Source organism: Staurois parvus, unplaced genomic scaffold, assembly GCF_062004578.1.
Source record: "Staurois parvus isolate SC_StPar_1 unplaced genomic scaffold, SC_StPar_1.0 ptg000154l, whole genome shotgun sequence".
Lineage (NCBI taxonomy): Eukaryota > Metazoa > Chordata > Amphibia > Anura > Ranidae > Staurois > Staurois parvus.
Window position 1 is genome coordinate 7,527,299 of NW_028317950.1, and position 27,044 is coordinate 7,554,342.

A 27,044-nucleotide genomic window follows, 5' to 3' on the forward strand; every position below is an offset into this window, starting at 1 on the left:
CCTTGTTGATTTCCACGTGTCCATATAATAGTGCCATAAATGACATTGGTAACCCTCGCAGTATGAGCACTTAATGTAATGATATTATAGAACACATTGATATTTCTCACACTAATCACACGGTGGTCGTCGTGGCTCCTCTCTATAGCAGCGCGGATACATCTCCTAACAGCTCTGCTCAATCTTCCCGCCTTCCTCCGTCATGTGACTCCAGCACCGCCCACTACACCCAGAGCCTCCTGGTAGCTACACCCTGAGTGGCGACGTCAGCAGGCTGCGCCGGACAGCGCACGTTGTGTGTGGGTAGCTGGGCTTCAGGCTGAGTAAGTAGATTCGTCTCCGGTTATTTGTGCTTCCACCGGCTGTCCGGTCGGATTAGTATGATGAGAGGGAATTTCCTGAGCACAGGTGACCCGGACTATTAGGATAAAGGCAGCAGGGTTGTCACTTCATTCTTGTAAAACCGAACACATTCATTACACAGGGTCTGTGACTGATTAACCATTTGTCCTCCTAGTATTTACCCCCCCCCCTTTCCTGACCAGGCCATTGTTTGCATTACGGCGCTGCGTCACTTTAACTGACAATTGCGCGGTCATGCAGTGCTGTAACCAAATGACATTTACGTTCCCCCGCCCACCAATTGAGCGTTCTTTCGGTGGTATTTGATCACCTGTGTGTTTATTTTTTGCGCTATAAACAAAAATGACAATTTTGAGAAAAACTGTATTTTTGACTTTTTGCTAATAAACATGTCCAGTAAAAACTTACTTAAATACATGTAATTTAAATGTTTACGTGAATGTTATAGCGTTTACAAATGGCGGTATATATTCTGGAAATTTTTTTTATTCTCTAGTAATGGTGGTAACCAGTGACTTATAGCGGGACTGCGACAGACATTCTGACACTGGGGGGAACTGACTTGGTATCATTGATCCCCAGTGCCACCAATACAGTGATCAGTGCTAATAAAAAGCACTGACACGGTACTAATGGCACAGGGCAGGAAGGGGTTACCATCTGGGGGGATCAAAGGGTTAACTGTGTGCCATATTACATTGTGTGTTTGTACTTCACTGTGAGCCCACTGCTTTGTATGGCTGTGATATGCAGAGCCATGCAAAGTGGTGTGCTGGAGCTGACAGCAGAGAGAACTTTTGATTACAAACAGTTCTTCCTCCCACCCAAACCTAAAAGATGCTCTGCAATCACCAGGGAGGTGATTGACAGCCGAGGCCACGAATGGCAGTGTGAATAGGGCGCACACGCCCCCTACCCGTAACTGCAAATTCACGTATATATACATGATTTTGTGCACCCATGCCGCCCTGTAGCAGTACTTCTGCTGTAGGGCGGATGGGACGTGGTTAAGGTGCTAATTAAACTCGGTGCCTTATTTGCATTAAATTGGCATCAGAACCTGTGTAATTAAAGCGGAGTTCCACTCACACTGTAAAAAAAGTCAGCAGCTATAAAACTGTAGCTGCTGACTTTTAAAAAAAAAAACTACTCACCTGTCACGTGATCTCGTGGTGCCCCCGCCGCATCCCGTTTTACCAGCTGTCCTGTGTTCCAGGTGCCGGCATCTTCAGTGTGGACACCTGGCTGTGACAACTTGCGGCTTCACAGCCGGGTGCCCACTGCGCATGCACAAGTAGTGCTGCACTTCCTGAATGGCCCGTAGTCTTCTGGGACCTGTCACGTGTTCCACAAGACTATAGGAGAAGAGGATAGGAGGACAACTTCTGCTTCCGATCGCCTAGGCGATCACAGCGGAAGTGGGAACGGGTACCTGTCAATTTCGGGTACCCGCTCCCCAAAGGTGCCAATCCTTAATGGGGAGCGGGGGACCAATCTTTAAAGCGGAACTTCCCCTTTTGGGTGGAACTCCGCTTTAATTTGTGTTTAGTTTTAAAGGAATGAGGTGGAACCCCTAGCTGCACAGCTGCCAACATGACTCCCTGCACTGTAGGGTTGTACAGTCTTGGAACGAGTTGAAAACAGTTCCACTCCCTCTTTTATCCTTTTTAACGATCCACGGTCACATTGTTGTTACTATAGCAGTGAAGCTGACCACACACTATACAATCTCCTTTAGATCTACTGTCAGCTATCCAGTGCAAGGTCTTGCCTGATTGGATACGAATATAATGGATTGTTTAGGTCAGGGCTCGACAAATCCCAGGCACCAGGTCTCCATGGCGACTAGAAATTGCAAACTGGCGCCTGAGCTACACTGCAGCAGGGGTCTTCTCTAGCTTCTTGTCTGGATTTAGTTTCCCCATTTGGCCCCCCTGCAGGTGCTCAGCCAAAATTGGGCTGTCCTGTAATTGAGGCTGCAGCTTTGCGGCCTGCTGGAGCAGGATACAGCACTTGCTATTTTGTTTGTGGACATTGACATTTGCCCAGGAATCAGCTCCCTCCTTTGGTGGGCACGGCTGTGATGAGCAGTCATTGATGGCTCGGCGGCGCCCACCATTTTCAGGCTAGGTTTACATATGTGCAGGTGGTGCGGCTGCGGATCTGCACGAAAAACCATGCAGCCGCACCACCCACACAGAGGAATGCGGACCTGCACGGCCACATGTGAACCAGGGGTCACTGAGGCCTTTCTTGCCTGCTGTCACTGCCCGTCCACCTCCGATATCTCCTTTCCACTTTGACAGCTGGGCACTGAAGTTGCGGGCTTGATCTGCCACCCTTTCCTTGCTGGTGAGTGGACGGGGAGTGTGGGCAGCCTGCTACAGCGCTGAACCCACTTCAGTTCCATACCTGTACACAGGGGCCCCATCCCACCATACCTGATCTACCCCCATAGATAGGGACCTCCATCATCAAACCATGCTGGCCAGGATCCAGTACCCACACTCCATCAACCTCAGCCTGCACCAGAGTGACAACACCCCATTTACCTGTACACAGGGGCGTCCATACCCCCAAACACCCCACCTACCTACACACAGGGGACTCCAACCGCATATCCCCTGTAGAACACTACATCCCACTCCCTGTCCCGCTGCCCCCCACCTGTCAAAGTAAATTTGTCAAGCCCTGGTTTAGGTTTGTCTTCATGTCACACTTTTGGTAAGCATGCTGGATATTGTACATTCAAAGTGTAGAGTGTATGGACAGCTTAATGCTGATTTTCACCCATTTTTTTAAACGTTCTCTGATTATAATGCCCATCCAAAGTACAGTTGTAAATAGAGATTGTCGATTATTTTTTAAAATTATTATTTATAAATACCTTATTTTTAGGGATGCATCGAAATTTCGTCCACCAAAACATATTGGCCAAAAATATCCCTATCGAACTTTGCTGATAGGAAAAATGTAGCCGATAGAGGAGACTGTGAGGGGGGAGACAGTTGAGAAAGGCAGGAGAGGAGCAATGTATACAGCAACTGGCTGTCACTGTATGTCAGTGCCGGTTATTAAGGCACCATGCACACGGGACGTTTTAATACCGCTGTTAGCATTAACTGTGTAAAGTCATATTAAAATGTGAGGTTTTCAGCGTTTTTGTATTAGCGTTTAGCTGCGTTTTTAGAGGTTTTTTTGCCAAACCCAAAAAATTTTTTTAGCCCAAAAATGCTGGTTTGCTGTGATTTACCATGGCTTACCCGCATTTTACTGCGTTTTCCAGCATTAGAGCATTTTTACAGCTCCTCTAGAAACCCACCTTTTCTCAGCAGCAGTTAGAGCAGTCTGTGACTTCTATCAGTTTCCAGCCCACCACTAGCTAAAGCTTGTAGGAGGCGTTTTCTTTTTGCTCTAAGACAGGGGTGGGCAACTGTGGCCCTCCAGCTGTTGTAGAACTACAATTCCCATGAGGCATTGCAAAACTGACAGTTACAAGCATGACTCCCAAAGGCAGAGGCATGATGGGACTTGTAGTTCACCAGCAGCTGGAGGGCCACAGTTGCCCACCCCTGCTCTAGGAGGATGGAAATTCCCTGACCTCTGTCTGGACAGTGCTGATTGGCCCTGTGCTAATCACATGCACTCTCCCAAGAAAAAAACCCTCTCTAGCAATACACACCAAATTGAGCATGTGCATACCTATGGTTCATTCTGGAGATAAGAGGTGGTCACTTGAAAAAGGGGAGGAACAGAGAAGAAAGGATCAAACATCTTTTTTACATAATGCAGAGGATAACCCCTTAGGTACCACAGTGAGTATAACAAGCATGCTTTACTGCATATACAGACTGATTTTATTGTTGTGGGTTTAGTAACACTTTAAGTGAGATCCTGCCAATGTGGCAAAGTCAGGTCACAGCGTTTCTCATCCTAATATTAAGGGCCCATTCACATTGCAATAATGCACATTATGTGTGGTGGTGCCTTACACCCTGAGTGCCCCCCCCCCCCAACAAATCATAAAAATCCATGTGCACTGCAAAAAATGCCACCTATGCAGTTTCTCTGTAATTTGAGACATTATCTTTGCACACTGATGGACTCACCAGCAATCTTTGTCCGATTTAATCCATCAAAATCAATCAAAGTCCAGTCAAAGACATGTAGATAGTGCCAGTTATATGTCCAGTAAATTCTTATGTCTAGCATAAACAATGTAATAACGTCTCTCTTTCACTGTTGGGTCACTACCAGAACATTCAGGGTTCAACAGATTAAATGAGTGAAAACTCCTCTCCCATCTGGGACCATATATAAAGGAGATGAAAGGCACCTGAGAGTACAAACCATCTTCTTTCATCAAAACCATGCACTTACATGAGTGTGTGTCTCTACCCAACACTGAGGATAACTCGTTTGTTTCTCTGTGACAATGTCGGCTCCAGCAGCAAACATGAGCTGTGAGCAGATAGCCTTGACGGGATGATGTCACTCCAATGTGGCCCTTCTCGTTTTGATGTGATATCATCAGGGATGGTACCATCATACTGTCCCTGATGAAAACATCACATCAAAACAAAAGAATTGCACAGTCACAGATTTTCATTCTTTTTGCACTAAGCAGAGTTGTATTATTGATTATGCACCAGTCAGTTGTTTATAAGCTGAATAGTTCATATATAGCAGTAGGTTATATAAACATTATCAAAGGTTTACTTTACAGAGTATCTCCATTTTTGTTGAGAAAAAAAAATCTATGTCGGGGTATTGAATTAAAATTCAAGGAGGTCCAGTCACTAAAATTTTCTTCTGGCCGAGGTCCAAATAGGGTGTGCCCATCAGTGTTTCCCCTTACATTAGGTGTCGCCATCAGACTGCAACTTTACATCATGTATTCCCATCATAAGGTGTGTCCATCAGAGTGCTCTTTTACATCAGTTGTCCCCATCAGAATGCCCCTTTACATCAGGTATTCCCATCACAGTGCCACCTTACATCAGGTATTCCTGTCAGAGTGCCCCCTTACACTCAAAAGTACCCCTTTCCATCATATTTCCCCATCAGAGTGCTCCTTTACATCATATTCCCCATTGGAGTGCCCCTTTCCATCACATGTGCCCCTTTCCACAGTTTGTGCCCCCTTAACATAACACTTGCCCGTCAGAGTGCCCCCTTAACATAAAATGTACCTGTCAGAGTGGACCTTAACATAAAATAAGGGGTATGCTGATGGGCACATTTTGTTAAGGGGCACTCTGGGCACAGTTATATTAAGGGGCACTCTGATGGGCACATTCTATGTTGTGCTCATCAGCATGACCCTTTAACATTAAATGTGCCCATCAGAGTGCCCCTGTAAGACTACACCCTACTTTAAGGGCAGACAGGAGCTGTGCTGGGATCCTTGCTGAAGGATGCTTGTGTACAGGCAGGGAGAGGGAGCCGGAGAGACAGCTGCAAGGGGCGGGGCGCACGCTGGATGTTATCAGTTGCCATGATGACCGCCATGCTCAGTGGCGGATCTGTCATTGCGGGCTGGCGGTCCAGAAGGGAGCGCTGCTGGGGACACTCTAGGACTGCAGTCCGCCATTCAGTGATCTATGTACATGATAGGGATTTTAACAGGCTTTGCTGCAGATTTCCCTTTTGTTATTCTGAAGAGAAAGCTCTTTGTTTCTCTGTGTCCATATGGAAAGTGAATCTAATGGGAGTGATTTTAAAATGATCAACCAGCCACTGCACTTGCAGGGTTCTATGGAGGAAAGTGGTAGGGTCTGAATCCCTTTTTAGATGTGATTTTCCTTTGGGAGTGGCTCACCAAAAATGACATTTTCATTGCAGGGGATGCTCAAAATCTGACTTGTATCTTAGTGCAGACTTCTGGGAAAATCAGGCGTTTTGTACACCGTATGTGTACAGAACACCTCCAAGTAGACATATTGCAGTGCATTTTACCAAAAATTACAGCGCTGCAGATTGAATAGGAAAAGTAATTTTTAATATTCAATTACAATATGATTTGTGTAGCAATTGTATACATTATTATTTTTTTTTTATTTGATATTTTTCCTCATGAAAGTGGAGTTACCCTTTAAGTGGCTGCTATCATAGAATATAGACACATTTATTTCCTCAACTGTATTTGTTTTCTACTTTTTAGGGCAAAACATGTCAAAAAGAGAAAATGATGTAACTGGGAGTGACGAAGAGGAGGAGGATGGGACAGGTGACGAAGAGGAGGAGGATGGGACAGGTGACGAAGAGGAGGAGGATGGGACAGGTGACGAAGAGGAGGAGGAGGATGGGACAGATGAAGAAGAGCTGGATGCTGAGAATGGAGGGATGAAGACTACAGAGAGTAAGAATGGACAGGGAAAAGAGGATGCATCAGAACACCATACAGAGATGCTGGGTGAAGATGAAAATCTCGCTGGTACTAAAAAGAAGTCGGTTATTCCCGGCATCATATACCTGGGTCACATTCCACCTCGTCTCCGGCCTCGCCACATCCGAAACATGCTGAGTGTCCATGGAGAAGTGGGGCGTATTTTTCTGCAAGTAGAGGGTAAGAATACGTTGTGCAATTGTTACAATGCATGGGACTTTCTGGAATCTAAAATAGGACAGTGCTTATTCCAGAGAAACCGCACTTGGTCAACCTCTGTTTCTTCAGCAGAAATGGAACTCCGGGGCATGCCTGGATCTGCTGCATACTTTTTGGTCCATTTATAAAGTTGCTTAATAAAAATAAACAAATTGCACATTAAAAAGCAATGTGTATTCAAATGTGCTTAGTGGCTTCAGGGCACCTTAAAATCAATGGAGTTAAAAAAAAAAAAAAAAAAAAAAAAAAAATTCCAGAAGGATAACATGATCATGTTGCCTTCCAAATTCAAATGGCTGGTCTTTCATCCAGCCCTGACCTGTGTTTTTTGCATACTCTAAAATGCTGGCCACTGCGTCCAGCAGACAGCAATATTCTTTCTCCATTATGAATGGCGCCCTTCGTGGAATTAATTTGGTTTGAGGGCTTCTGTGCTCTTCATTTGGTTCAGGTGTATTTGGTATGTTTACAGACTGTCAACTACATAATCATTTCCCATTTCTCTAAATTGCTGGACAATAGGTGATGCCTAAAGCACAGTGTTTGTTCAGTTCTTTAGCACCAGAGTTGGTACAACAATAAAATTGCATTTTCAGTGAGCACATTTATTGATCCATTATTACATTGCTTGCCTTAGCATCAATTTTTCAAGCTTGCTGTTCCTTATCTTTGTATTTTGCTAAATATAGAGATTCGTCGATTTGCCACCAAATTGAGTTTCCAGTGCAGTCACTCTTCTTGTCCGTTTAGATAAGATATCAACCCAAGAAGTGCTTTGTTTTCAATAAATCAAACAAGTGCAGAGCCTACGTTTTAAAATGAGCAAATACACCAATCAGCTATAACTTTGAGACCACCTACCTAATGTTGCATAGGTCCCCTTTTTGCTGCCAAAACAGTCCGGACCGGTTGAGGCATGGACGGCACTAGACCTCTGAAGGTATGTGGTGATATCTGGCAACAAGCTGTCAGTAGCAGGTCCTGTAAGTTGCAAGATGGGACCTCCACAGATGCTCGATTTGATTGAGGTCAGCACGTCAAACTCTTTTGTGTTCCTCAAACCATTTTTGTATAGTTTTTGCAGTGTGGCAGAGTGCATTATCCTGCTGAAAGAAGCCACTGCCATCAGGGATTACCATTTCCATGAAGCAGTGTACTTGGTCTACAGCAATGTTTAGGTGGGTGGTAGGTGTCAAGTAACATCCACATGAATGGCAGGACCAAAAGTTTCCCAGCAGAATGATGCCCAAAGCATTACATTGCCTCCGCTGGCTTGACTTCTTCTCATACTGCATTTTGGTCCCATCTCTTCCCCAGGTTGGTGATGCGCACACACACCTGACCATCCACATGATGTGAAAGAAAACCTGATTCACCAGACCAGGCCCCCTTCTTTCATTGCTCTGTGCTCCAGTTTTAAAGCTTACATGCCCATTGTAGGTGCTCTTCGCTATGAGCACCTTGATTAGTCTGCGGCTACACTACCCCGTAAACAACAAACTGTGATGCCCATTTTTTTTCTGCTTTCAACACATCAGCTTCAGGGCAACATGTTCATTTACTCCCTTATATATCACATTGACTTTCAGATACCATTGTAGTGAGATAATCAGTGTTATTCATTTATAATTAAAGGCAATGTTTGCACTCTGTGACCCCCCCCCCCCCCATTAGGGAGATTTGCCCTTTCTATTTTCATGTTTACTGCTGTCATTGAAAGTGAAAGTAAAGATTTTGGGTTGTCCCCAGAACTGTAATGGATAGGAAATCTTCCAGTGGACACACTGGTTCTGGTGACAACTAGGGATTCCTTCACTTTGGAGGGATTTCCTCTCACTTCCTGATTTGGCTATGGGACAGGAAGTGAAGGGAAATCTCCCCAATGAGACAGAAATAGCAAACAAAATGAGGGAAAAAAGTTTTACCTTTTTAGTTCTACTTTAACCCCTACATGATGAAAGGTAAAACGTCCCTTAACTCCCAGACTCAGTTTTGCAACTTTGACATGTGTTAGTAAAACTGTACATATGATTGCAACTACTTTGTGCATCCAGGTGAATTATACCTTCTTTTTTTCAGGACAAATTGGGCTTTCATTTGGTGGTAAATAGTAATGGATATCTCCTATTTTTTTGTTTTTAATATGAAGGGAAAATTGGCCCAAAATAATAAAATAAAAATCCTTTTTTTTTTTGTTAATTTAGCTGTATATTTCTTACTATTACCATAACATACCACCGAGAAACTACTGAAAATAAATTCTCCTGCTCCTGATGATCACATTGATACCACATATGTCTATGTTGTTTGTACCCACAGTAGGGCCCAGAAACCAGAAGCAGCTCTTTAATTAGGCAAATTAGGTGGTCGCCTAAGGTCTCACGCTCACAGGGGCCTTGCGGCTGCCTAATTTGCCTAACTAATAGCAAGATTTGTTTCTGGGCTGGCCTGAAGAGCGGCCACAAAGTGAACTGATGGCCGCTGCACTGCCGCATAAGCCAGTGATAGGGCTTAATAGTCCCGGCTGCACTGCAGCCTGAAAAGAGTTGAAGGGAAGGCGGAGTGATATCAACTACACTCCACCTCTCCCTGCAGACTCTATGCTCCTTGGTGGCAGTCGCACTCAGAGCCCTGTGAAAGAATAGCGACGCCACATATAGCCTGACTGCTCAGTGATCACTGTGCTGCACTTCTGTGGAAACAATGAGTGAAGAGAAGTTGTATAGCCACCTTGGTAAATTGATTGACATATGGATTGGCAATGTTGCAGGACACAGGGCTTTGTCTATTAATGCTGCTTGGATGTGGGTCTCTCTGTGTCTCTTAGGTGGTTTGGGCTGTCTCTTAGCTGAGATTGCCTCTTAGCTGGATTGGACTGTGGATTGGGCTGTCCCTTAGCTGAATTGGGTTGTCTGTTAGCTGGATATATGTGGATGTCTCTTTGCTGGATATATGGAGGATGTTGGTTTGCTAAATATATGGAGCTTGTCACTTAGCTGGATTGGGCTGTCACTTAGCTGGATTGGACTGTCTGTTAGCTGAATATATGGGGATGTCTCTTTGGATCTATGGGGAATGCTTCTTTGCTTAATAAATGGGGCAATGTATACAGATAATTTTTAGCTGTATTGGGCTGTCTGTTAGCTGGATATATGGGGATGTCTCTTTGCTGGATACATGGGGTATGTTGCTTTGCTAAATATATGGGGCTTGTCTCTTAACTGGATTGGAATGTCTCTTAGTTGGATCGGGCTGTCTGTTAGCTGGATATATGAGGATGTCTCCTTGCTAAATATATGGGAGATGTCTCCTTGCTGGATATATGGGGCAATTTATACAGCTAATTTTTATCGCTTGAAATATTTTTCTCATTATGGGGCCTCAAGTCTAAGTTTTGCCTAAGGCCTCACAAAGCCTAGAGCCGCTTCTGCCAGAAACAATGGTGCGCATTTTGCTTACGTAAAGCACACAGACACTAATTTTAAAAATGCAGTTTTTTAAAAAAAAAAAAATCTAAAATATGCTAACCCTGACCTTTTGATCCTTGTTTACGTCTTTTTCTCCTGCAAGAAAAGTAAGATACAGCGTATCCTTCTCTCCATTCAGGAAAGAAAGAAATAAAAGAGAAAACACATGGGCATATTGCACAGTGCCTATCAGAGGCTATCACAGCAATCAGTTAACTGGGAGTCCTGGGTCCCGATCATTAGTAGGAAACCCAGGGCTCTTGGTGAGAGCCTTGTTTCTGTGCTGGGAGCGAGCTGTGCAATGTTTAAAGCCCACCTCCTGGTGTCGTTATGGGGTTAACCTGTCAGTCATAAAGTTATGGCTGTTTGATGTGTGTCCCGTATGTATGTATATCATTACAAATGCTACATGGAAATGGTTGTTAAAAGAGAAGTTTGAGGGGGTTCCCAAATTATACTTGCCTAGGTGGAACATATGAACCTTACCTCGGTTCAATGCTGCATTTGTCCCCAACATGCTTTGCGTGTGAGAAGTCACAAGTACGATCACATGTCCGCTAAGTGCCTTGAGTTCTCACCTTTGCTGTGAGCAGAGATTGGCTTGCTGAGAGGCTGAGCCAGGTGTCGCTCCAGACTCTGGGGTGGATCCCAACTTGCCCATCAGAGGATTTACCCCCTTCCTGACCAGGCCATTTTTTGCGTTACTTTAAATGACAATTGCGCGGTCATGCAACACTGCACCCAAATGAAATTTATGTTCTTTTGTCCGACAAATAGAGCTTTCTTTCAGTGGTATTTCATCGCTTGTGCAGTTTTTTTTTTTTTCTCTTCATTTTTTGCGCTATTAAAAAAAGACCGACAATTTTGAGAAAAAAACAATATTTTTGACTTTTTGCTATTAAACATATCCAGTAAAAAAATAAAAAAATCGAATTTCAGCATAAATCTAGGCCAAAATGTATTCTACTACATGTCTTTGCTAAAAAAAATATCCCAATACGTGTAAATTAATTGGTTTATGTGAAAGTTATAGCGTTTACAAATGTCGGTATATAAACTGGGATTTGTGTTTTTTTGTTTTTTTCATTTTTACTAGTAATGGCGGCGATCAGCGTCTTATAGCGGGACTGTGGTGGGCATTCTGACACTGGGGGGAACTGACTTGGTGTCACTGACATCCCCAGTGACACCAATACAGTGATCAGTGCTAATAAAAAGCATTGATACTGTACTAATGGCACTTGGCAGGAAGGGACTAACTGCGTGCTGTTATACTAAGTGTGCTTTGTGTGTGCTTCACTGTAAGCACACTGCTTTGCATGGCTGTGCTATGCATAGCAGTGTGCAGGGGCTGGGGGACAGGGGAGAGAACTGTTTCGTTTACAATCAGTTCAACTCCCCCCACGTCGGAGATGCTCGGCAATCACCTGGCGCTGGCAAGTAATTACTGGCCGGGACCTGGTGATTGACAGCCGAGGCCGCGAATGGCGGCGCGGGTAAGGCTTGTGCACTCCCCCTACCCGGAAATGCAGGTGTGTGTGTGTGTGTATATATATATGCGTGATTTTGCACACTGCTGCCACCCTGTAGCAGTATTTCTGCTATAGGGTGGCGGTAAAGTGGTTAAAGTCAGGATCTGTCCCCAGCCTGGACCAGGCTTCAGCCTGCTGTCAGCTGAAAACAGGTCACAGGAATGCAGAACGAACTGCAAAGAGCTTCTGCTGTACTTCTTTAAAATGTTAACATATATTGAAAAGGTTATTTTCATGAATCTAACCTCCTTGATCTATTTAGTATTTAAAAAAAAAATACGTTTAACTCTACAGCAAATCACACTGTGTTCACAATACAACATCCACCAAAAACTGAAATATCAATGGGTAGATACATTGCTGACACCTGCTTCTAGAACAAACATGCATTTATACATAAATAAAACCGAAAAGATACGAGCGCTGGATATACAACTCAAGAGCGGCTAGCATGAAAGGCAAACACCAGGAGCCTCAAAATAAAATATATCGAACAGCCATGCAGCGCTAACTAAGTATATTGATACATGCAAATGATCATACGGTGCACGTGATAACCGGTAAAGTGAACACCACTTAATACTAAGATAGATGGAAATTAGCTAAAAAAGTCCAGTCCAGGAATAATAATAATGGTGAATAGAATCTGCAACAAGAGTGTTCTTGCGGTGCATAATATATAGAATTTCAGGACAAAAAGGTGACATCATAAGTGACTTCTGTGACCATATTGCTCCCGCAGAAATGAGTGTAGATTGCACTAACCAGAAAGCGCAATGATAATGCGCATTTGAGTGTTTAACCAACTCCTGGTCATCCGGCTATTGAAAACTGGAACTGGATCACAGAGTAGTCATCTGGCGTGCATCAGCTGGGCAAACATCACAACCTCAGGAACACCAGATATCAGAAGGTATGTAGTCGTCTCGCCACCGGGGGGAGTCTAACCAACCATGGTGTGGCCACCAGATCATCCCAATAAGCCTTAGAGAAGGGGGGGGGGCTCGGAAATAGCGAGCCAAGACAACAGAAGGTGCTGATAGTGTAGTACTTTATTATCCACAACAATAAAAATAGACAAGTAGCTGAAAAATCCTACTCACCTTTGATAACGTGCCATCGCACGAAACGCGTTAGCGAGGTGCCTTATACCCTGCCTTACACCCTGTGACGTCACACCGCATGGCCCCTGTGGACGGCCGGCGGCCATTTGTGGAATTCCCTGTTACCAGTTGCTCACTACACACGTGAGTAGGATTTTTCAGCTACTTGTCTATTTTTATTGTTGTGGATAATAAAGTACTACACTATCAGCACCTTCTGTTGTCTTGGCTCGCTATTTCCGAGCCCCCCCCCTTCTCTAAGGCTTATTGGGATGATCTGGTGGCCACACCATGGTTGGTTAGACTCCCCCCGGTGGCGAGACGACTACATACCTTCTGATATCTGGTGTTCCTGAGGTTGTGATGTTTGCCCAGCTGATGCACGCCAGATGACTACTCTGTGATCCAGTTCCAGTTTTCAATAGCCGGATGACCAGGAGTTGGTTAAACACTCAAATGCGCATTATCATTGCGCTTTCTGGTTAGTGCAATCTACACTCATTTCTGCGGGAGCAATATGGTCACAGAAGTCACTTATGATGTCACCTTTTTGTCCTGAAATTCTATATATTATGCACCGCAAGAACACTCTTGTTGCAGATTTTATTCACCATTATTATTATTCCTGGACTGGACTTTTTTAGCTAATTTCCATCTATCTTAGTATTAAGTGGTGTTCACTTTACCGGTTATCACGTGCACCGTATGATCATTTGCATGTATCAATATACTTAGCGCTGCATGGCTGTTCGATGCATTTATACATGAACGTGTCAATGTGTATATTTCAGCAGCTTTAATATTGGGATGAACTTTAGGTTGACATAATACATTTCCTGGAATGTGTAAGTCATGTAATTTTTTGTGTTTTTTTTTTTTACTTTTTTGGCAGATCGTGCAATTCGCAATAAGAAAAAGAAAGCCGGCAGCAATGCCCGCGACTTTATAGAGGGCTGGGTGGAATTCCGGGACAAGCGTGTGGCCAAGCTGGTAGCTACAAGCCTGAATAACTCCCCAATGGGCACACGGAAAAAGAACCGCTTCCATGATGACCTGTGGAATATGAAGGTGAGGTTGGAGTTTCCGCCATTAGGGCAGTCATTTTGTGTTTTTGACCAGTATTTGAAATTCATTTTTTTTTTTTTGAGGTATAAAGTAGCCCTCTTTAACCTTTTCAAGGATTTTAGCACCCTGCATTCTAGGTTCATAACGTTTATTGTTCTAAAGAACTTAATGTTTGCTTTATCAGGTTCCTGCTCAAACTGACTTTAAATAGGAGGGTCATACTTTATTTTCACAATCTCTGATTTATAAGAAATATTGCATTTATTGTGTGTGCCTAAACATTGAGAGCATCTGCCCAAAAATAGAATGCCTTTTAGTTTGTTTATCCGTGCATCTAAACTGCTGCTCTTCTGAAAAGTGATCTTCGTTTAGATCACTTTCCAAAGCCATTCCTCAGGCCTGTTTTAACCCCATAATTGCGCACCATTGTGCAAACCCTTAGGGTAGTCTGTGGTAATCAGTAAAAATGTAGAGCTTATTTTCATTGAATTTATGGTTTTGCTGTAAAAAATAAAAAAAAAAATCTAAAAAACAATTAAGATTTAAAAGGGAGCATAGATTAGACCATTTTTAAAATGTAGTAAAAATAAAGTTAATTTTTTGGGCATTGCTCATAACTAGGCCAAATAAAATATATTTGCCTTGACTAGCATATAGTGGGTAAAGGTTAGAATCGGTTAGGATCTTGTCGCCGTTAGGAAGATATTTCCTCACCTCTGTGTCAGTGACTACATAAGTAGGGAAGACAGTGAAATCCCTCAAAAGGGACAAAACCAGCCACCGTTGAATTTTCTATTTATTTTTTTAAATCCCAAAGAAGGTTTATTAAACAGAACAAAGAAACATAGTCCAAGATACCTGTATCAACCGCATACAGTAAAGATATTAATCAGCATAAAGATACAAAATCTTAGAAATCGTACATTATGAAATGAGAAACCGTAGACTTTACAACATCCTCACCCTCCGCTGATAAGTAAATAGGGCAAAAGATAAAAAACATATTCAGAACAGTACTGTGACTACTCAAATACTAAATAAAAATGGATCCATCCTATGGAGAAAGCCCCACCACCAAGGAGCTGAACCATATCCTAACAAACGTGGCATCACCAGCTCCACTGGAGCCTAGCCAGGGACCATCAGCCAGCCATCCCATATTTTATCAAATTTAGCTGGACAACCCCTATGTTTGCACTATGAAAAACTCATATTCCGAGTAGTGTGCATAATGGCAAGCCAGTCCTGCATAGATGGGGGCGAAGTGCTCTTCCAGTGCAACAAAATCGCCTGTTGGGCTTGGAACAAAGCTCTAGATACTGCCGCCTTAACAAAAGCATCAGGGATCACTGAATCCAGAATACAAGACTGGGTCCAAGGTTAACTTGAGTTGATAGGCCTGATTAATTATACCTAGGACACCGACCCAGTATCTATGAAGCTTGAGACAGCGCCATAACATGTGCATCAAGTCCCCATGGTCCTTTCAACACCTAGGACAGAGGGGATCGGCCAATAAACCCATCCTGTACAGTTTTTTTAAGAGGGGTGTAGAGCACTTGAAGCAGTATATAAAACTGTGAGAAGCACTGCGACACATTAAAGGAACTGTAGCAGAGCGCCTCCAAAACCTCCCATTGCTCCCCAGTCAATTCTCCCACATCCGGCACCCACTGTACTCTAGCCCTACAGGGGTAATTATCCAAATAGGGTCCCAGGAGGTGTTGGTAACAATTCGAAATAAAGCCCTTAGTAGAGGAAGCTTGTTGCATCAGTCGAAACACCAAGGATGGGGGAGAGGCAGAAGTCAGGAGAAAAACGTTGGGCTATTACCACATGGCTATTACCACATGTCTCAACTGCAGTTAATAGAAATGCATCTGCAGTGGGAGACCACATTTAGATTTCAAGACTGCAAAGGATAACAATTTACCATGTTTCACATGGGTAATGTCATACGCTTGCCACTTGGACGCACATTGGAGCTTAGCTAGTTCGGAGTACGTGGGATTTTGCCAAAGAATACTGAAGCTGGTATATCCTGCAACCCCCTAGTGTTGTTTAGTTTTGTGCCAAATCTTATGCATCAACCTATAAGTGGGAAAAGACCTATTTGGTTTAGCAAAGGATTGTGATTCAAGCCCCTCAGGTAAAGAGGGTGCGTTAACAAAACGAAGGGTCGTAGCTAAGGTAGTATCATGGTACAGCTGGGCAGTACCAGTGGAGGGGACATGCCACTCGCCATATGTTGCAGTTGTACAGCCATATAATAGAGCCAAGGGTGTGGAAACGCCATCTTGGGGCGCTGGATTTGCTCTAGCTTAATCCTAGAAGGGCCCTGCTTTCATAAAAGGGAGTGAAAAAGGAGTTAACTGTACGAAAAGTCCTATGAGGGATCACCACTGGAGAGTTGTGTAGAAGGTAGAGTAACTGGGGCATAAGTATCATTTTAACCAAGTTGGCCCAGCCTATTAAAGAGATCCACAATTTCCACCATATCTGTATTTTATCTTGAAAACGTTTAAGCAACGGGTTAATATTGAGCCCCAGGAACTCAGTGACTGTTCTGGAAATCCCTATACCCAAGTATTTAAAACTAGAGACAATAGGTACCGGACACCCTGGAGGAAGGGTGGGCGTTAGTTGCCTATCAGAGTAACTACATCCATGAAATAAAGGTATCTCCAAAACCCTGCAGAGCCTCCCAAAGGTACCGCCACTCAACACTATCAAATTCCTTATTGGCATGCAATGATAATAAGACTCTCGATCCCATGTTGTCAGAGGGAGTTTGCATGTTCAGAAAGAGTCTGCGCAAATTGATGGTGGTAGATTTGTGAGGCATGAAGCCTGCCTGTTTAGAATGTATGACGCTGGCAATAACTTTGTTCAGTCGTCTGGCTAATATTTTAGCAAGAATTTTCATATCTGTCTTCAATAAAGAGATTGGCCTGTAAGAATTGGGATCAGTGGGGGATTTACCCAGCTTTAGTAGCAAAACCATAGTGGCTTGAGCCGTAGAGTCAGGCAATCTCCAAGACGGAACACCTCATTGTAAATTGTAAGCAAGTGGGGCAACACCGAGTCCGCATATTGTGAGTACACTTCCATAGCAAGTCCTTCTGTCCCAGGAGCTTTTGAGGTAGGGAAAGAAACCACCACCAACTGAATTTCCTCAGTAAGAGGTGAGTCTAGCAGTGCCCTTTTGGGTATTACAGTTGTGGCAGACACACTGTTCTCAGATAGGTCCGCAGGTCATCAGGGGTACAAGAAAACTTAGATTGGTATAAGATAGAGTAAAATGACGCCAGATCCGCCATCACCCCATCAGAAGTATTTAATAGAGTACCAGTTTGGAAGTGTAGGGCAGTGATGGCTGGGGTGGTAGATTGTGCCCTAACAAGTTTAGCTAGAAGGCGACCAGTTTTCTCCCTCCTCCTCACAGAACGTCTGTTTGGCAAAAAAAGTGTTTTCTCCGCCACCAAGCGTGTCACACTCAGGCTTGTGCAGAGATCCAAGCTGCCCTAGAGGCATCTGAAGCTTCTGAGAGATAGTCCAGTTCCTTTCTCCCCACCAGCTTCGCCAACTGTTTTTCCTGGCATTTACTGAGCCAGCATTTAAAAACATCCCATGTTAGTAAGGGGTCAGGGTAGTAGACATTATCAACGAAAAATCGAGTAATACGGGCTGCGATTTTAGTGTGGGAAGGAATTAAGAACCACCAAAATGCATTCATGTTCCAGGGTGATCTACTACGGGAGGTAGTAGGTTTAACATTTAGTACCACCACTAGGGAGAAATTGTCTGAGATTCCCCTAGGCACATACAGTGGATATAACAAGTCTACACACCCCTGTTTGAAATGTCAGGTTTCTGTGATGTAAAAAAAATTAGACAAAGAAAATTCATTTCAGAACTTTTTCCACCTTTTTTTAATGTAACCTATAAACTGCACAACTCAGTTGAACAACAAACTGAAATCTTTTAGGTGGAGGGAAGTAAAAATAAAAAACTAAAATAAACTGGTTGCATAAGTGTGCACACCCTTAACCTAACATTTTGTTGAAGCACCTTTTGATTTTATTAGAGTACTCAGTCTTTTTGGGTATGAGTCTATTACAGTACTCAGTCTTTTTGGGTATGAGTCTATCCGAATGGCACATCTTGACTTGGCAATATTTGCCCACTCCTCCTTGCAAAAACACTCCAAATCTGTCAGATTGCGAGGGTATCTCCTGTTCACAGCCCTCTTCAGATCACCCCACAGATTTTCGATCGAATTCAGGTCTGTGCTCTGGCTGGGCCATTCCAAAACTTTAATCTTCTGGTGAAACCATTCCTTTGTTGATTTGGATGTATGCTTTGGGTCGTTTTCATGCTGAAAGATGAAGTTCCTCTTCATGTCAGCTTTCTAGCAGAGAGCCTGAAGGTTTTGTGCCAATATTGACTGGTATTTGGAACTGTTCATAATTCCCTCTACCTTGATTAAGGCCCCAGTTCCAGCTGGAGAAAAACATCCCCAAAGCATGATGGTGCCACCACCATGCTTCACTGTGGGTATGGTGTTCTTTTGGTGATGTGCAGTGTCGTTTTTGCACCAAACATATCTTTTGGAATTATGGGCAAAAAGTTCAACCTTGGTTTCATCAGACCATAACACATTTTTCCATATGCTTTTGGGAGACTTCAGATGTGTTTTTGCAAAATTTAGCCAGGCTTTCTTAGTAAGAAGAGGCTTCCGTCTTGCCACTCAGCCCAGACATATGAAGAATACGGGAGATTGTTATCACATGTACCACAAAGCCAGTACTTGCCAGATATTCCTGAAATTCCTTTAATGTTACTGTAGGCCTCTTGGCAGCCTCCCAGACCAGTTTTCTTTTAGTCTTTTCTTCAATTTTGGAGGGACGTCCAGTTCATGGTAATGTCCCTATTGCGCCATATTTCTCCACTTGATGACTGTCTTCAGTTCACTGTGTTCCATGGTATATCTAATGCCTTGGAAATCCTTTTGTACCCTTCTCCTGACTGGTACCTTTTAACAGTGAGATCCCTCTGATGATTTGGAAGCTCTCTGCGGATCATGGCTTTTGCTGTAGGATGCGACTAAGACAATGTCAGGAAAGACCTCCCAGAACAGCTGAACTTTTATTTGGGGTTAGTCAGAGGCACTTTAAATGATGGCAGGTGTGTGCTGACTCTTATTTAACATGATTTTGAATGTGACTGCTTAATTCTGAACACAGCCACATCCCCAGTTATAAGAGGGTGTGCACACTCATGCAACCAAATTATTTTAGTTTTTTATGTTTATTTCCCCCCAAAAGATTTCAGTTTGTATTAAATTGAGTTGTACAGTTTATAGATCACATTACAGGTGGAAAAAGTTCTGAAGTTATTTCTTTGTCTCATTTTTTTACATCACAGCAACCTGACATTTTAACAGGGGTGTATAGACTTTGTATATCCACTGTATCTAATATAGTGAATCAGTGTTGGACTGGACCATTCCCAAACAAAGATCAATTCTGGATAGGGTAGTGTGCATTTTAGAAAAACAGAATTCAATTCGTAGTGGATTTCTTGCTCTCTAGATGTCTAACCAGCCCACCTCCGCCACGAAGTGCCGGCATGGTACCCCTACCGGCAGGTCCCATGGCCACAGGTGGATGTCTATCCAGTTGAGGGTGGACCACCTCATTAAGATACCCCCATGACAAAAAAAGGAAGGTCTGGTTTATCCAACAAAGTCTACAAGCTGTTGCAGAGCCAGGGTGGAGAAAGGAGGCGTTACATAGACAAAGGCCAAAATATATTGGATTGTACAGTGCCTTGAAAAATTATTCATACCCCTTGAAATTTTCCACATTTTGTCATGTTACAAAAACAAACGTATTGTATTGGGATTTTATGTGATAAACCAACACAAAGTAGCACATAATTGTGAAGTGGAAGGCAAATGCTAAATGGTTTTCAAACTTTTTTACAAATATCTGAAAAGTGTGGAGTGCATTTGTATTCAGACCCATTTACTCTGATACCCCTAACTAAAATCTAGGTGAACCAATTACCTTCAAAAGTAATCTAATAAGTAAATAGAGTCCACCTGTGTGTAATTTATTCTCCGTATAAATACAGCTGTTCTGTGAAGCCCTCAGGTTTGTTAGAGAACATTAGTCAACAAACGGCATCACGAAGGCCAAGGAACACACCAGACAGGTTAGGGATAAAGTTGTAAAGAAGTTCAAAGCAGGGTTAGGTTTTAAAAAAAATATCCCAAGCTTTGAACATCTCACAGGGTACTGTTCAATCCATCATCAGAAAATGGAAAGAATACGGCACAACTACAAACCTAGTAAGACATGGCCTTCCAGCTAAAATGACATGCCAGGCAAGGAGAGCATTAATCAGAGAAGCAGCCAAGAGGCCCATGGTAACTCTGGAGGAGCTGCAGAGAACCACAGCTCAGGTGGGAGAATCTGTCCACAGGACAACCATTAGTTGTGCACTCCACAAATCTGGCCTTTATGGAGGAGTGGCAAAAAGACAGCCATTGTTGAAAGAAAAGCCATAAGAAGTCTCATTTGCAGTTTGTGAGAAGCCATGTGTCTGACAAAGCAAACATGTGGAAGAAAGTGCTCTGGTCAGATGAGACCAAAATTGAACTTTTTGGCCTAAAAGAAAAAAGCTATGTGTGGCAGAAAACTAATACTGCATATCACCCTGAACACCATCCCCACTGTGAAACATGTTGTGGGGATACTTTCTTGGCAGGGACAGGGAAGATGGTCAGAGTTGATGGGAAGATGGATGAAGCCAAATACAGGCAACCTTAGAAGAAAACCTGTTAGAGTCTGGAAAAGACTTGAGATTGGGGCGGAGGTTCACCTTCCAGCAGAACAATGGCCCTAAACATACAGACAGCTCTAAAATGCAGTGGTTTAGATCAAATTATATTCATGTGTTAGAATGACCCAGGCAAAGTCCAGACCTAAATCCAATTGAGAATCTGTGGCAAGACTTGAAAATTGCTGTTCACAGATGATCTCCATCCAATCTGACAGAGCTTGAGCTATTTTGCACAGAAGAATGGGTAAAAATGTCACTCTCTAGATGTGCAAAGCTGGTAGAGACATCTCCAAAAAGACTTAAGGCTGTAATTGCTGCAAAAGGTGGTTCTACAAAGTATTGACTCCGGGGGGCTGAATACAAATGCATGCCACATTTTTCATATATCTGTAAAAAATTTTGAAAACCATTTATCGGTTTCCTTCCACTTCACAATTATGTACCACTTTGTGTTGGTCTATCACATAAAATCCCAATAAAATATATTTACATTTTTGGTTGTAACATGACAAAATGTAGAAAATTTCAATGGGTATGGATGCTTTTTCAAGGCACTGTATATAGCCTGCAGTGCACAAATATAAATATGCCATCATGGTCAATACTAGAAGAGAACACTTGAAAATCCCAGGATCTGTGAGCCAAATAACTCACCCCGAGAATAGGAGGTGTGGTAAGAGCAACAGCCCCATCACCAATACACTTCAGCATGTCCCTGGTTAAGTGTGTCTCTTGCAGCTCATAAATCCCTGGGTGGTATTTGCGTAGGGACGCATTGACCATGAAGCATTTCAAAGCATCATGTAACCCCCTCACATTTCTTGATATAATAGGTACTTTAGCCATCATAAAACAGAATTGTCAAGGTTAAGGAACCACCTTCTCTGTTCATAAACTCATATTAGCATAAACAGAGGAGAGTGAAATACAATTATTTTAGAGCATGTTTAAGTCCATCTGCACCAAGAGTCTGTTCATGACACAGTAATATCCGGTAATAGATAAAGGGAGAAAACATTAAGGAACAGACCCCAACGCAATGGTGCTGGGGTCAAGGTTTGAGAAAAATTTAACAGCCAACAGGAGTGGTAAGGCAGAACCAGCATGAGCCACCCCAAGAAAAACCATTTTGCCCTGTCTAACTTCTGGCGCTAAAAGCACCATGTAAAGAGCAATAGAAGCAAAATCCGCTTCCCCAAACAGTTGGAATACAGGAGCACGTTCATCCATGTATACAGATCCCAAAGCATAAAGCTATAGATTGGGTTAATTTGGCATAAAAAAAAAAACGAAAAGAAGAAAACTGTTCAGAAGCATATATAGCTCCCAGTCACCACCAGACAGGTACTGGAGAGGGCAGAGAAATAACATTAACACTTTGGGAGTAGAAGATCAGCCCACAGCATCTTGATGTGGCATCTTACTAGAGGCTTCATTAACATCCAACCACTGGGCAGCTTCGTCAGCCGTTTCAAAGAAGTGAACTCGGCCTCTCGCCGTGATCCGCTGGCAAGCTGGCTAGAGCATGGCACACTTGACGTTGGAGCCACCTCTTAACATCCGAAAATGTATTCCTCCAGCGTTGAACCTCCGCATAAAAGTCCAGAAAGAAGGACACTCTGACTCCATTAAACTGTATGGGTGCCCACTGTCTAGCTAGTCGTAGGATGATTTCTCTGTTTTAGTATTATTATTATTTTATGACTTTACAGGATTTATATAGTTATAATATAGTCATAAGTTTGCGCAGCGCTTTACAAAATGAAGGTAGACATTGCAGTTTCAATACAATTTGGTACAAGAGGAAACAGGGCCCTGCTTGTTAGAGCTTACAATCTAGGAGGAAGGGTTGAGTGATACAAAAGTTAATGGCTGTGGGGGATGAGCTGATAAAGGAAATAAAATGCAGTTTACTAGGTAGAAGCAGGATAGGCTTCTTTAAATAGAGAGGTTTTCAGGGATCGTATAAAGTTGGAGAGATTAGGTGAAAGCAGGACAGATTGAGGTAGGGAGTTCCATAGGATGGGAGAAGCTTGGGAGAAGTCCTGGAGGCGAGCATAGGAGGAGGTGACACAGGAACAAGAGAGCAGAAGGTCTTGGGAGGATCGAAGAGAGCAGTTTGGTTGATATTTTGAGACCAGGTTGTTGATGTAGCTGGGGCAGACTTGTGGATGGCTTTGTAAGTTGTTAGTATTTTGAATTTTAGTAACGTAACATGCACGCCAGGACAGGTCTGGGTACGTCTCCCAGTATAGCTCTAGCCGCAACACGGTGTGCTCTTTCCACAGCATACAGGGGGGTGAAAGTACCAACAATATCCTGCAGCCATGTTTCAATGAAGGTAGTTGAGTCTCTACCCTCAACTTGTTCTGGCAGCCTAACTATGCGGACATTGTTACGCCGCAGTCTTTTTTTCAATGTCATCCGTTTTATCCGTGACCACATGTAATTGGCAGGCCACAGCTCTGGTCTTAGCCACTAGTGGGGGCATTTGATCTTCCAGATCACTGATGCAGCCTTCAGCCGTGGTTGTTCGTTCTCTGATCTTTTGGATGTCCTGTCATAAAAAGGAGACCTTCTCTGTCAGACCCCCTAGTTGCTCCTTTACCGATTGTACCAGAGCTGTGCATTTATTCACAGCCTGTAAAATATCACTCAGAGTGGGTTGTTCTCCCCCTCCGGGGACTCAGTGTCTTCCTCAGCCGTGTCGGCAGCTGCTTCCTGTATGGTGGCCAGGTCAGAGCTGGGGACAGTAAAGGCCACATCTCCGAACAACCCTCCCCAGCGCCAACATTATTGTCAGTCTGCATATCAGAGAGTGAAGAAAAGAATATTACCATCTTTACCTGTGAAACAACTGTACTTTCCCGGTTTGCTAGCAGGTTCCTTAGATCTCTCAGAGCCATGAGGCGTTCTCTGTGAAAGCACTCCGGCGCCACGAGCCTCCTGGGCCACGGCATCCTCTTTAGAGTTGCAGGCCATTATATGTGCAGTTCACCCGTTTTAGGTATCCGCAGAAAGCTGAAACCAAGAGTAAGGCAGTAGTGGTGGTGGGAACACGGTAGAGTGCCAGAGGAAGGATCGGTACAGGATCAGAGCCAGAAGCCTTCAGAAGCAGGTCTGCTCACATGTCTCTCTTGGCCTCTCCCCGGTGCATTATTTTTAATTTAAATATATATGGTGAAAATGTAGAACCTATGTGGGGGTCTTTATTGGATTAAGTTCCACTAGAAGTAACTTTCATTAACCTTTTAATCTTCTCTGTCTACAGTATCTGCACCGTTTCAGGTGGTCTCACCTCAGCGAGAGGTTGGCCATTGAGAGGCAAGTGCGGAAGCAGAGGATGCGTACTGAGGTGTCTCAGGCCAAGAGAGAAACCAATTTCTACTTGCAGAACGTAGAGCGCAGCAAAAAGTTCTCCAAAGCAGACCGTAAGAGAGCAATTGAGCCAGGGAACAGCACAATCCCTGACAAGCAGTGGAACTTCACGCAGCGTAAGACAGAGGCTGAAATACAGGCCCTCAAGGCATCTGGGGACAAGAAACGAATCCAGAAAAGGCAGGAGCAGGCAGAGCGTGCACAGGAGAGATCACAGACTAATCGCTCGCTACTGCAGAAAATATTCAATGCTTCTTGAGTATGGAAAGTGAACAGCAAAATTTGAACGTATTGGAGGCACTGTTCTAAGAGAACAAACCAGTGTCCTTTCCTTCCTTCCTTTTTGGGAAGCTGTGTTCTATACGTTTTCACTAAGAGTTTCTGTACAGTGTAAATATGTTGTCCTTTTTTACTTTGAAGAAATGAAATCTATCTTGATCATGCTTCAGAACTAAATATATACATAACTGACTTCTGAACACCCACCAAAAATAAATGATCTGTAGCTCTACACATGTATCGTAATACGCCCAACTCCCCAAAGCCGTGTCAGTTTTAGCTGACATGTCACTGATGTTGAAACCGTGAGATGTGCCCTGGATGAGCACCAGCTTTGAGAGCTGGGAGGGGACATTGAATGTGACTGACAACTGCCACATTGACAAGTTCTTGTGCATTGTAATGCGCTACCTTGCCAAAAATGCGTCAGATTTATATTTTTTTAATCTGTTGTGGTGTGTTGACAGCCTATTCATATGAATGGGTTGCCTTAACATGATGCCTGTTAACTGCAATGCAACAAACTGCCATGACATGAATAGGACCTTTTTAGTGAATCTGTGAAGCTATATGTGCTAGCTTGTTTTACTTTTTTTATTTTTATTTTTTTGTTCTTTTGAAAGGTTAAAAAAAAAAAAGTAGGACAAAGCTGTACATTGCATGATTTTTAGTTTGTGTTTGCTGATTCTTACCTGCATCTATCCTTTAAATGAAGAGACAGGTCAATGCTGTAAGTGGCAGGGGTCTGCCCGCCATTAGCATGCAATTAGTGCCAGAACTGCAAAAAAAAATAAAAAAACTTTGCATATTGGCAATCTGTCAATATACAAAACCTCTGACCTCTCCTGAAAATGTTAGTTGCCCAGCTGTCATGCTGATCCACTGTTTTCCAAACCCCTGAACTACATACAGCACATTGCTGATCAGGAGCTTTGACTTTGGTTGCTGTGTGCTTGTTCTGGGGCAGGATTAACATCCAGGATACTAGCATTTTTGGGAGGTCAGAGGGGCAGCCACAATATTTATTTCAGCAGTCCTAAGGGTAGTGCAGGGAATAATGGAAATATGACCTGAAGCCCCATGCACAATTCTTGGAGCTGCAGCAAGTCAGTCCCTTTACCAAGCTATGTACTGACCCAGTGTATTAACTCACTGTTAATCTATTCGTGCCAATTTCCTTCTGGTTGTAAAATGATATGAATGGTATTGGTGTATTTTATATCAATAAATCATGAACTATCATCTTGATGTGAACTTACATTTAGTCACCATTTACACTGCTGCGATTTAAAATCGTGCAATTTTGGGGCAATTTCTGAAAAACATTTTTGCTACTTGTGAAGATTTAACGATTTCTTGCAATTTGCAGTGCGATTTCCATTATATTCTATGTATGTAAGATCGCAACAAAACTGCACACAAAGTAATGCAAGAACTACTTTAGAAATTGCGCTGCAGCAAATCGCAAATGTTAAAACACTGGCATTCATTAGATGCGATTTCAATTCCCAAAACGCACCGGTATGACCGGGCACTTAACTCCCTGCAGTACTAGCATTTTAAGTAGTTGTGTTTAAGTAGTAGTAGTTTGTGTTCATGTAATTTTGTTATTTTTAATCTTTTTCTTAAATAAGTATCTGGTCCTTTTGTCATGAGGATGATAATGCTTAGTCCCTGTCTTCCAATTGCTCTGTGTTGTCACCCTGTCCTTCAATACAGACTGTGTGGCTGTACCAGTACATTTCACAAGTACTTATAGGTTCCCGATAATCTAAAAGGTACCCTTTAAATGCTCAACCCACATAACAAACAGCGGCTCCATTTTGAACCATACACTAACTGCTTCTATCTGAATGATAAAATCAACAGCTGCTGAGACCTAACAGATTGTGGCAGCATAAGAGTTAAATTAGGCCTTGTCCTTCCTAATTATGTCACACTAAGTAGCGGCCTAATCCTTGCGTCCTCTATGTTGAGCTGCCCCCTCCTACAGCGTGACCTAAATTCCTGAACACCCCCCCCCCCACCCACCCTGTACTAATTACAGCCTATTAGCTGAGGCGACGAAGAATCTTTTGAGGCATTCGGATGTTCAGAAAGTGTGGATGTTCCCGAACATTTTCTTGAATAAAACATTGATCGCAGTGAGAATCAAAGGCTTTGTCAGGAAATTAGAATGATTCACAGGATGAGACACTTTCACGAGGGTGCGCCTGTAGTACAAAAAACCCATTAAAAATAATGTCCCTGGAAAGAGTAATCTGGCACAGCGGACACCTGAGGTCTAACTTTTGCTGCAAGGCACATCAGGCATTTAAAGAACAAGAGAAGTCCCGATTGTGTAGTGCTGCAATTTGGTTGCAGTGTTGCATCTGCTATCTGTGAGGTCCACTTTTGTGAT

At 43.2% G+C, this 27,044-nt stretch overlaps 1 protein-coding gene across 1 annotated transcript; it reads left to right on the top strand.

The window, feature by feature from the left end:
• Window positions 1-261: 261 nt before the first annotated feature.
• ABT1 (activator of basal transcription 1) lies at window positions 262-25,885 on the top strand. The gene is made up of 4 exons (XM_089675000.1): window positions 262-323; window positions 6,527-6,931; window positions 13,965-14,140; window positions 24,258-25,885. The coding sequence occupies exons 2-4, from the start codon at window positions 6,535-6,537 to the stop codon at window positions 24,621-24,623; spliced, it is 939 nt and encodes a 312-aa protein (XP_089531126.1). The 5' UTR covers window positions 262-323; window positions 6,527-6,534; the 3' UTR covers window positions 24,624-25,885.
• The last annotated feature ends 1,159 nt before the right edge of the window (window positions 25,886-27,044 follow it).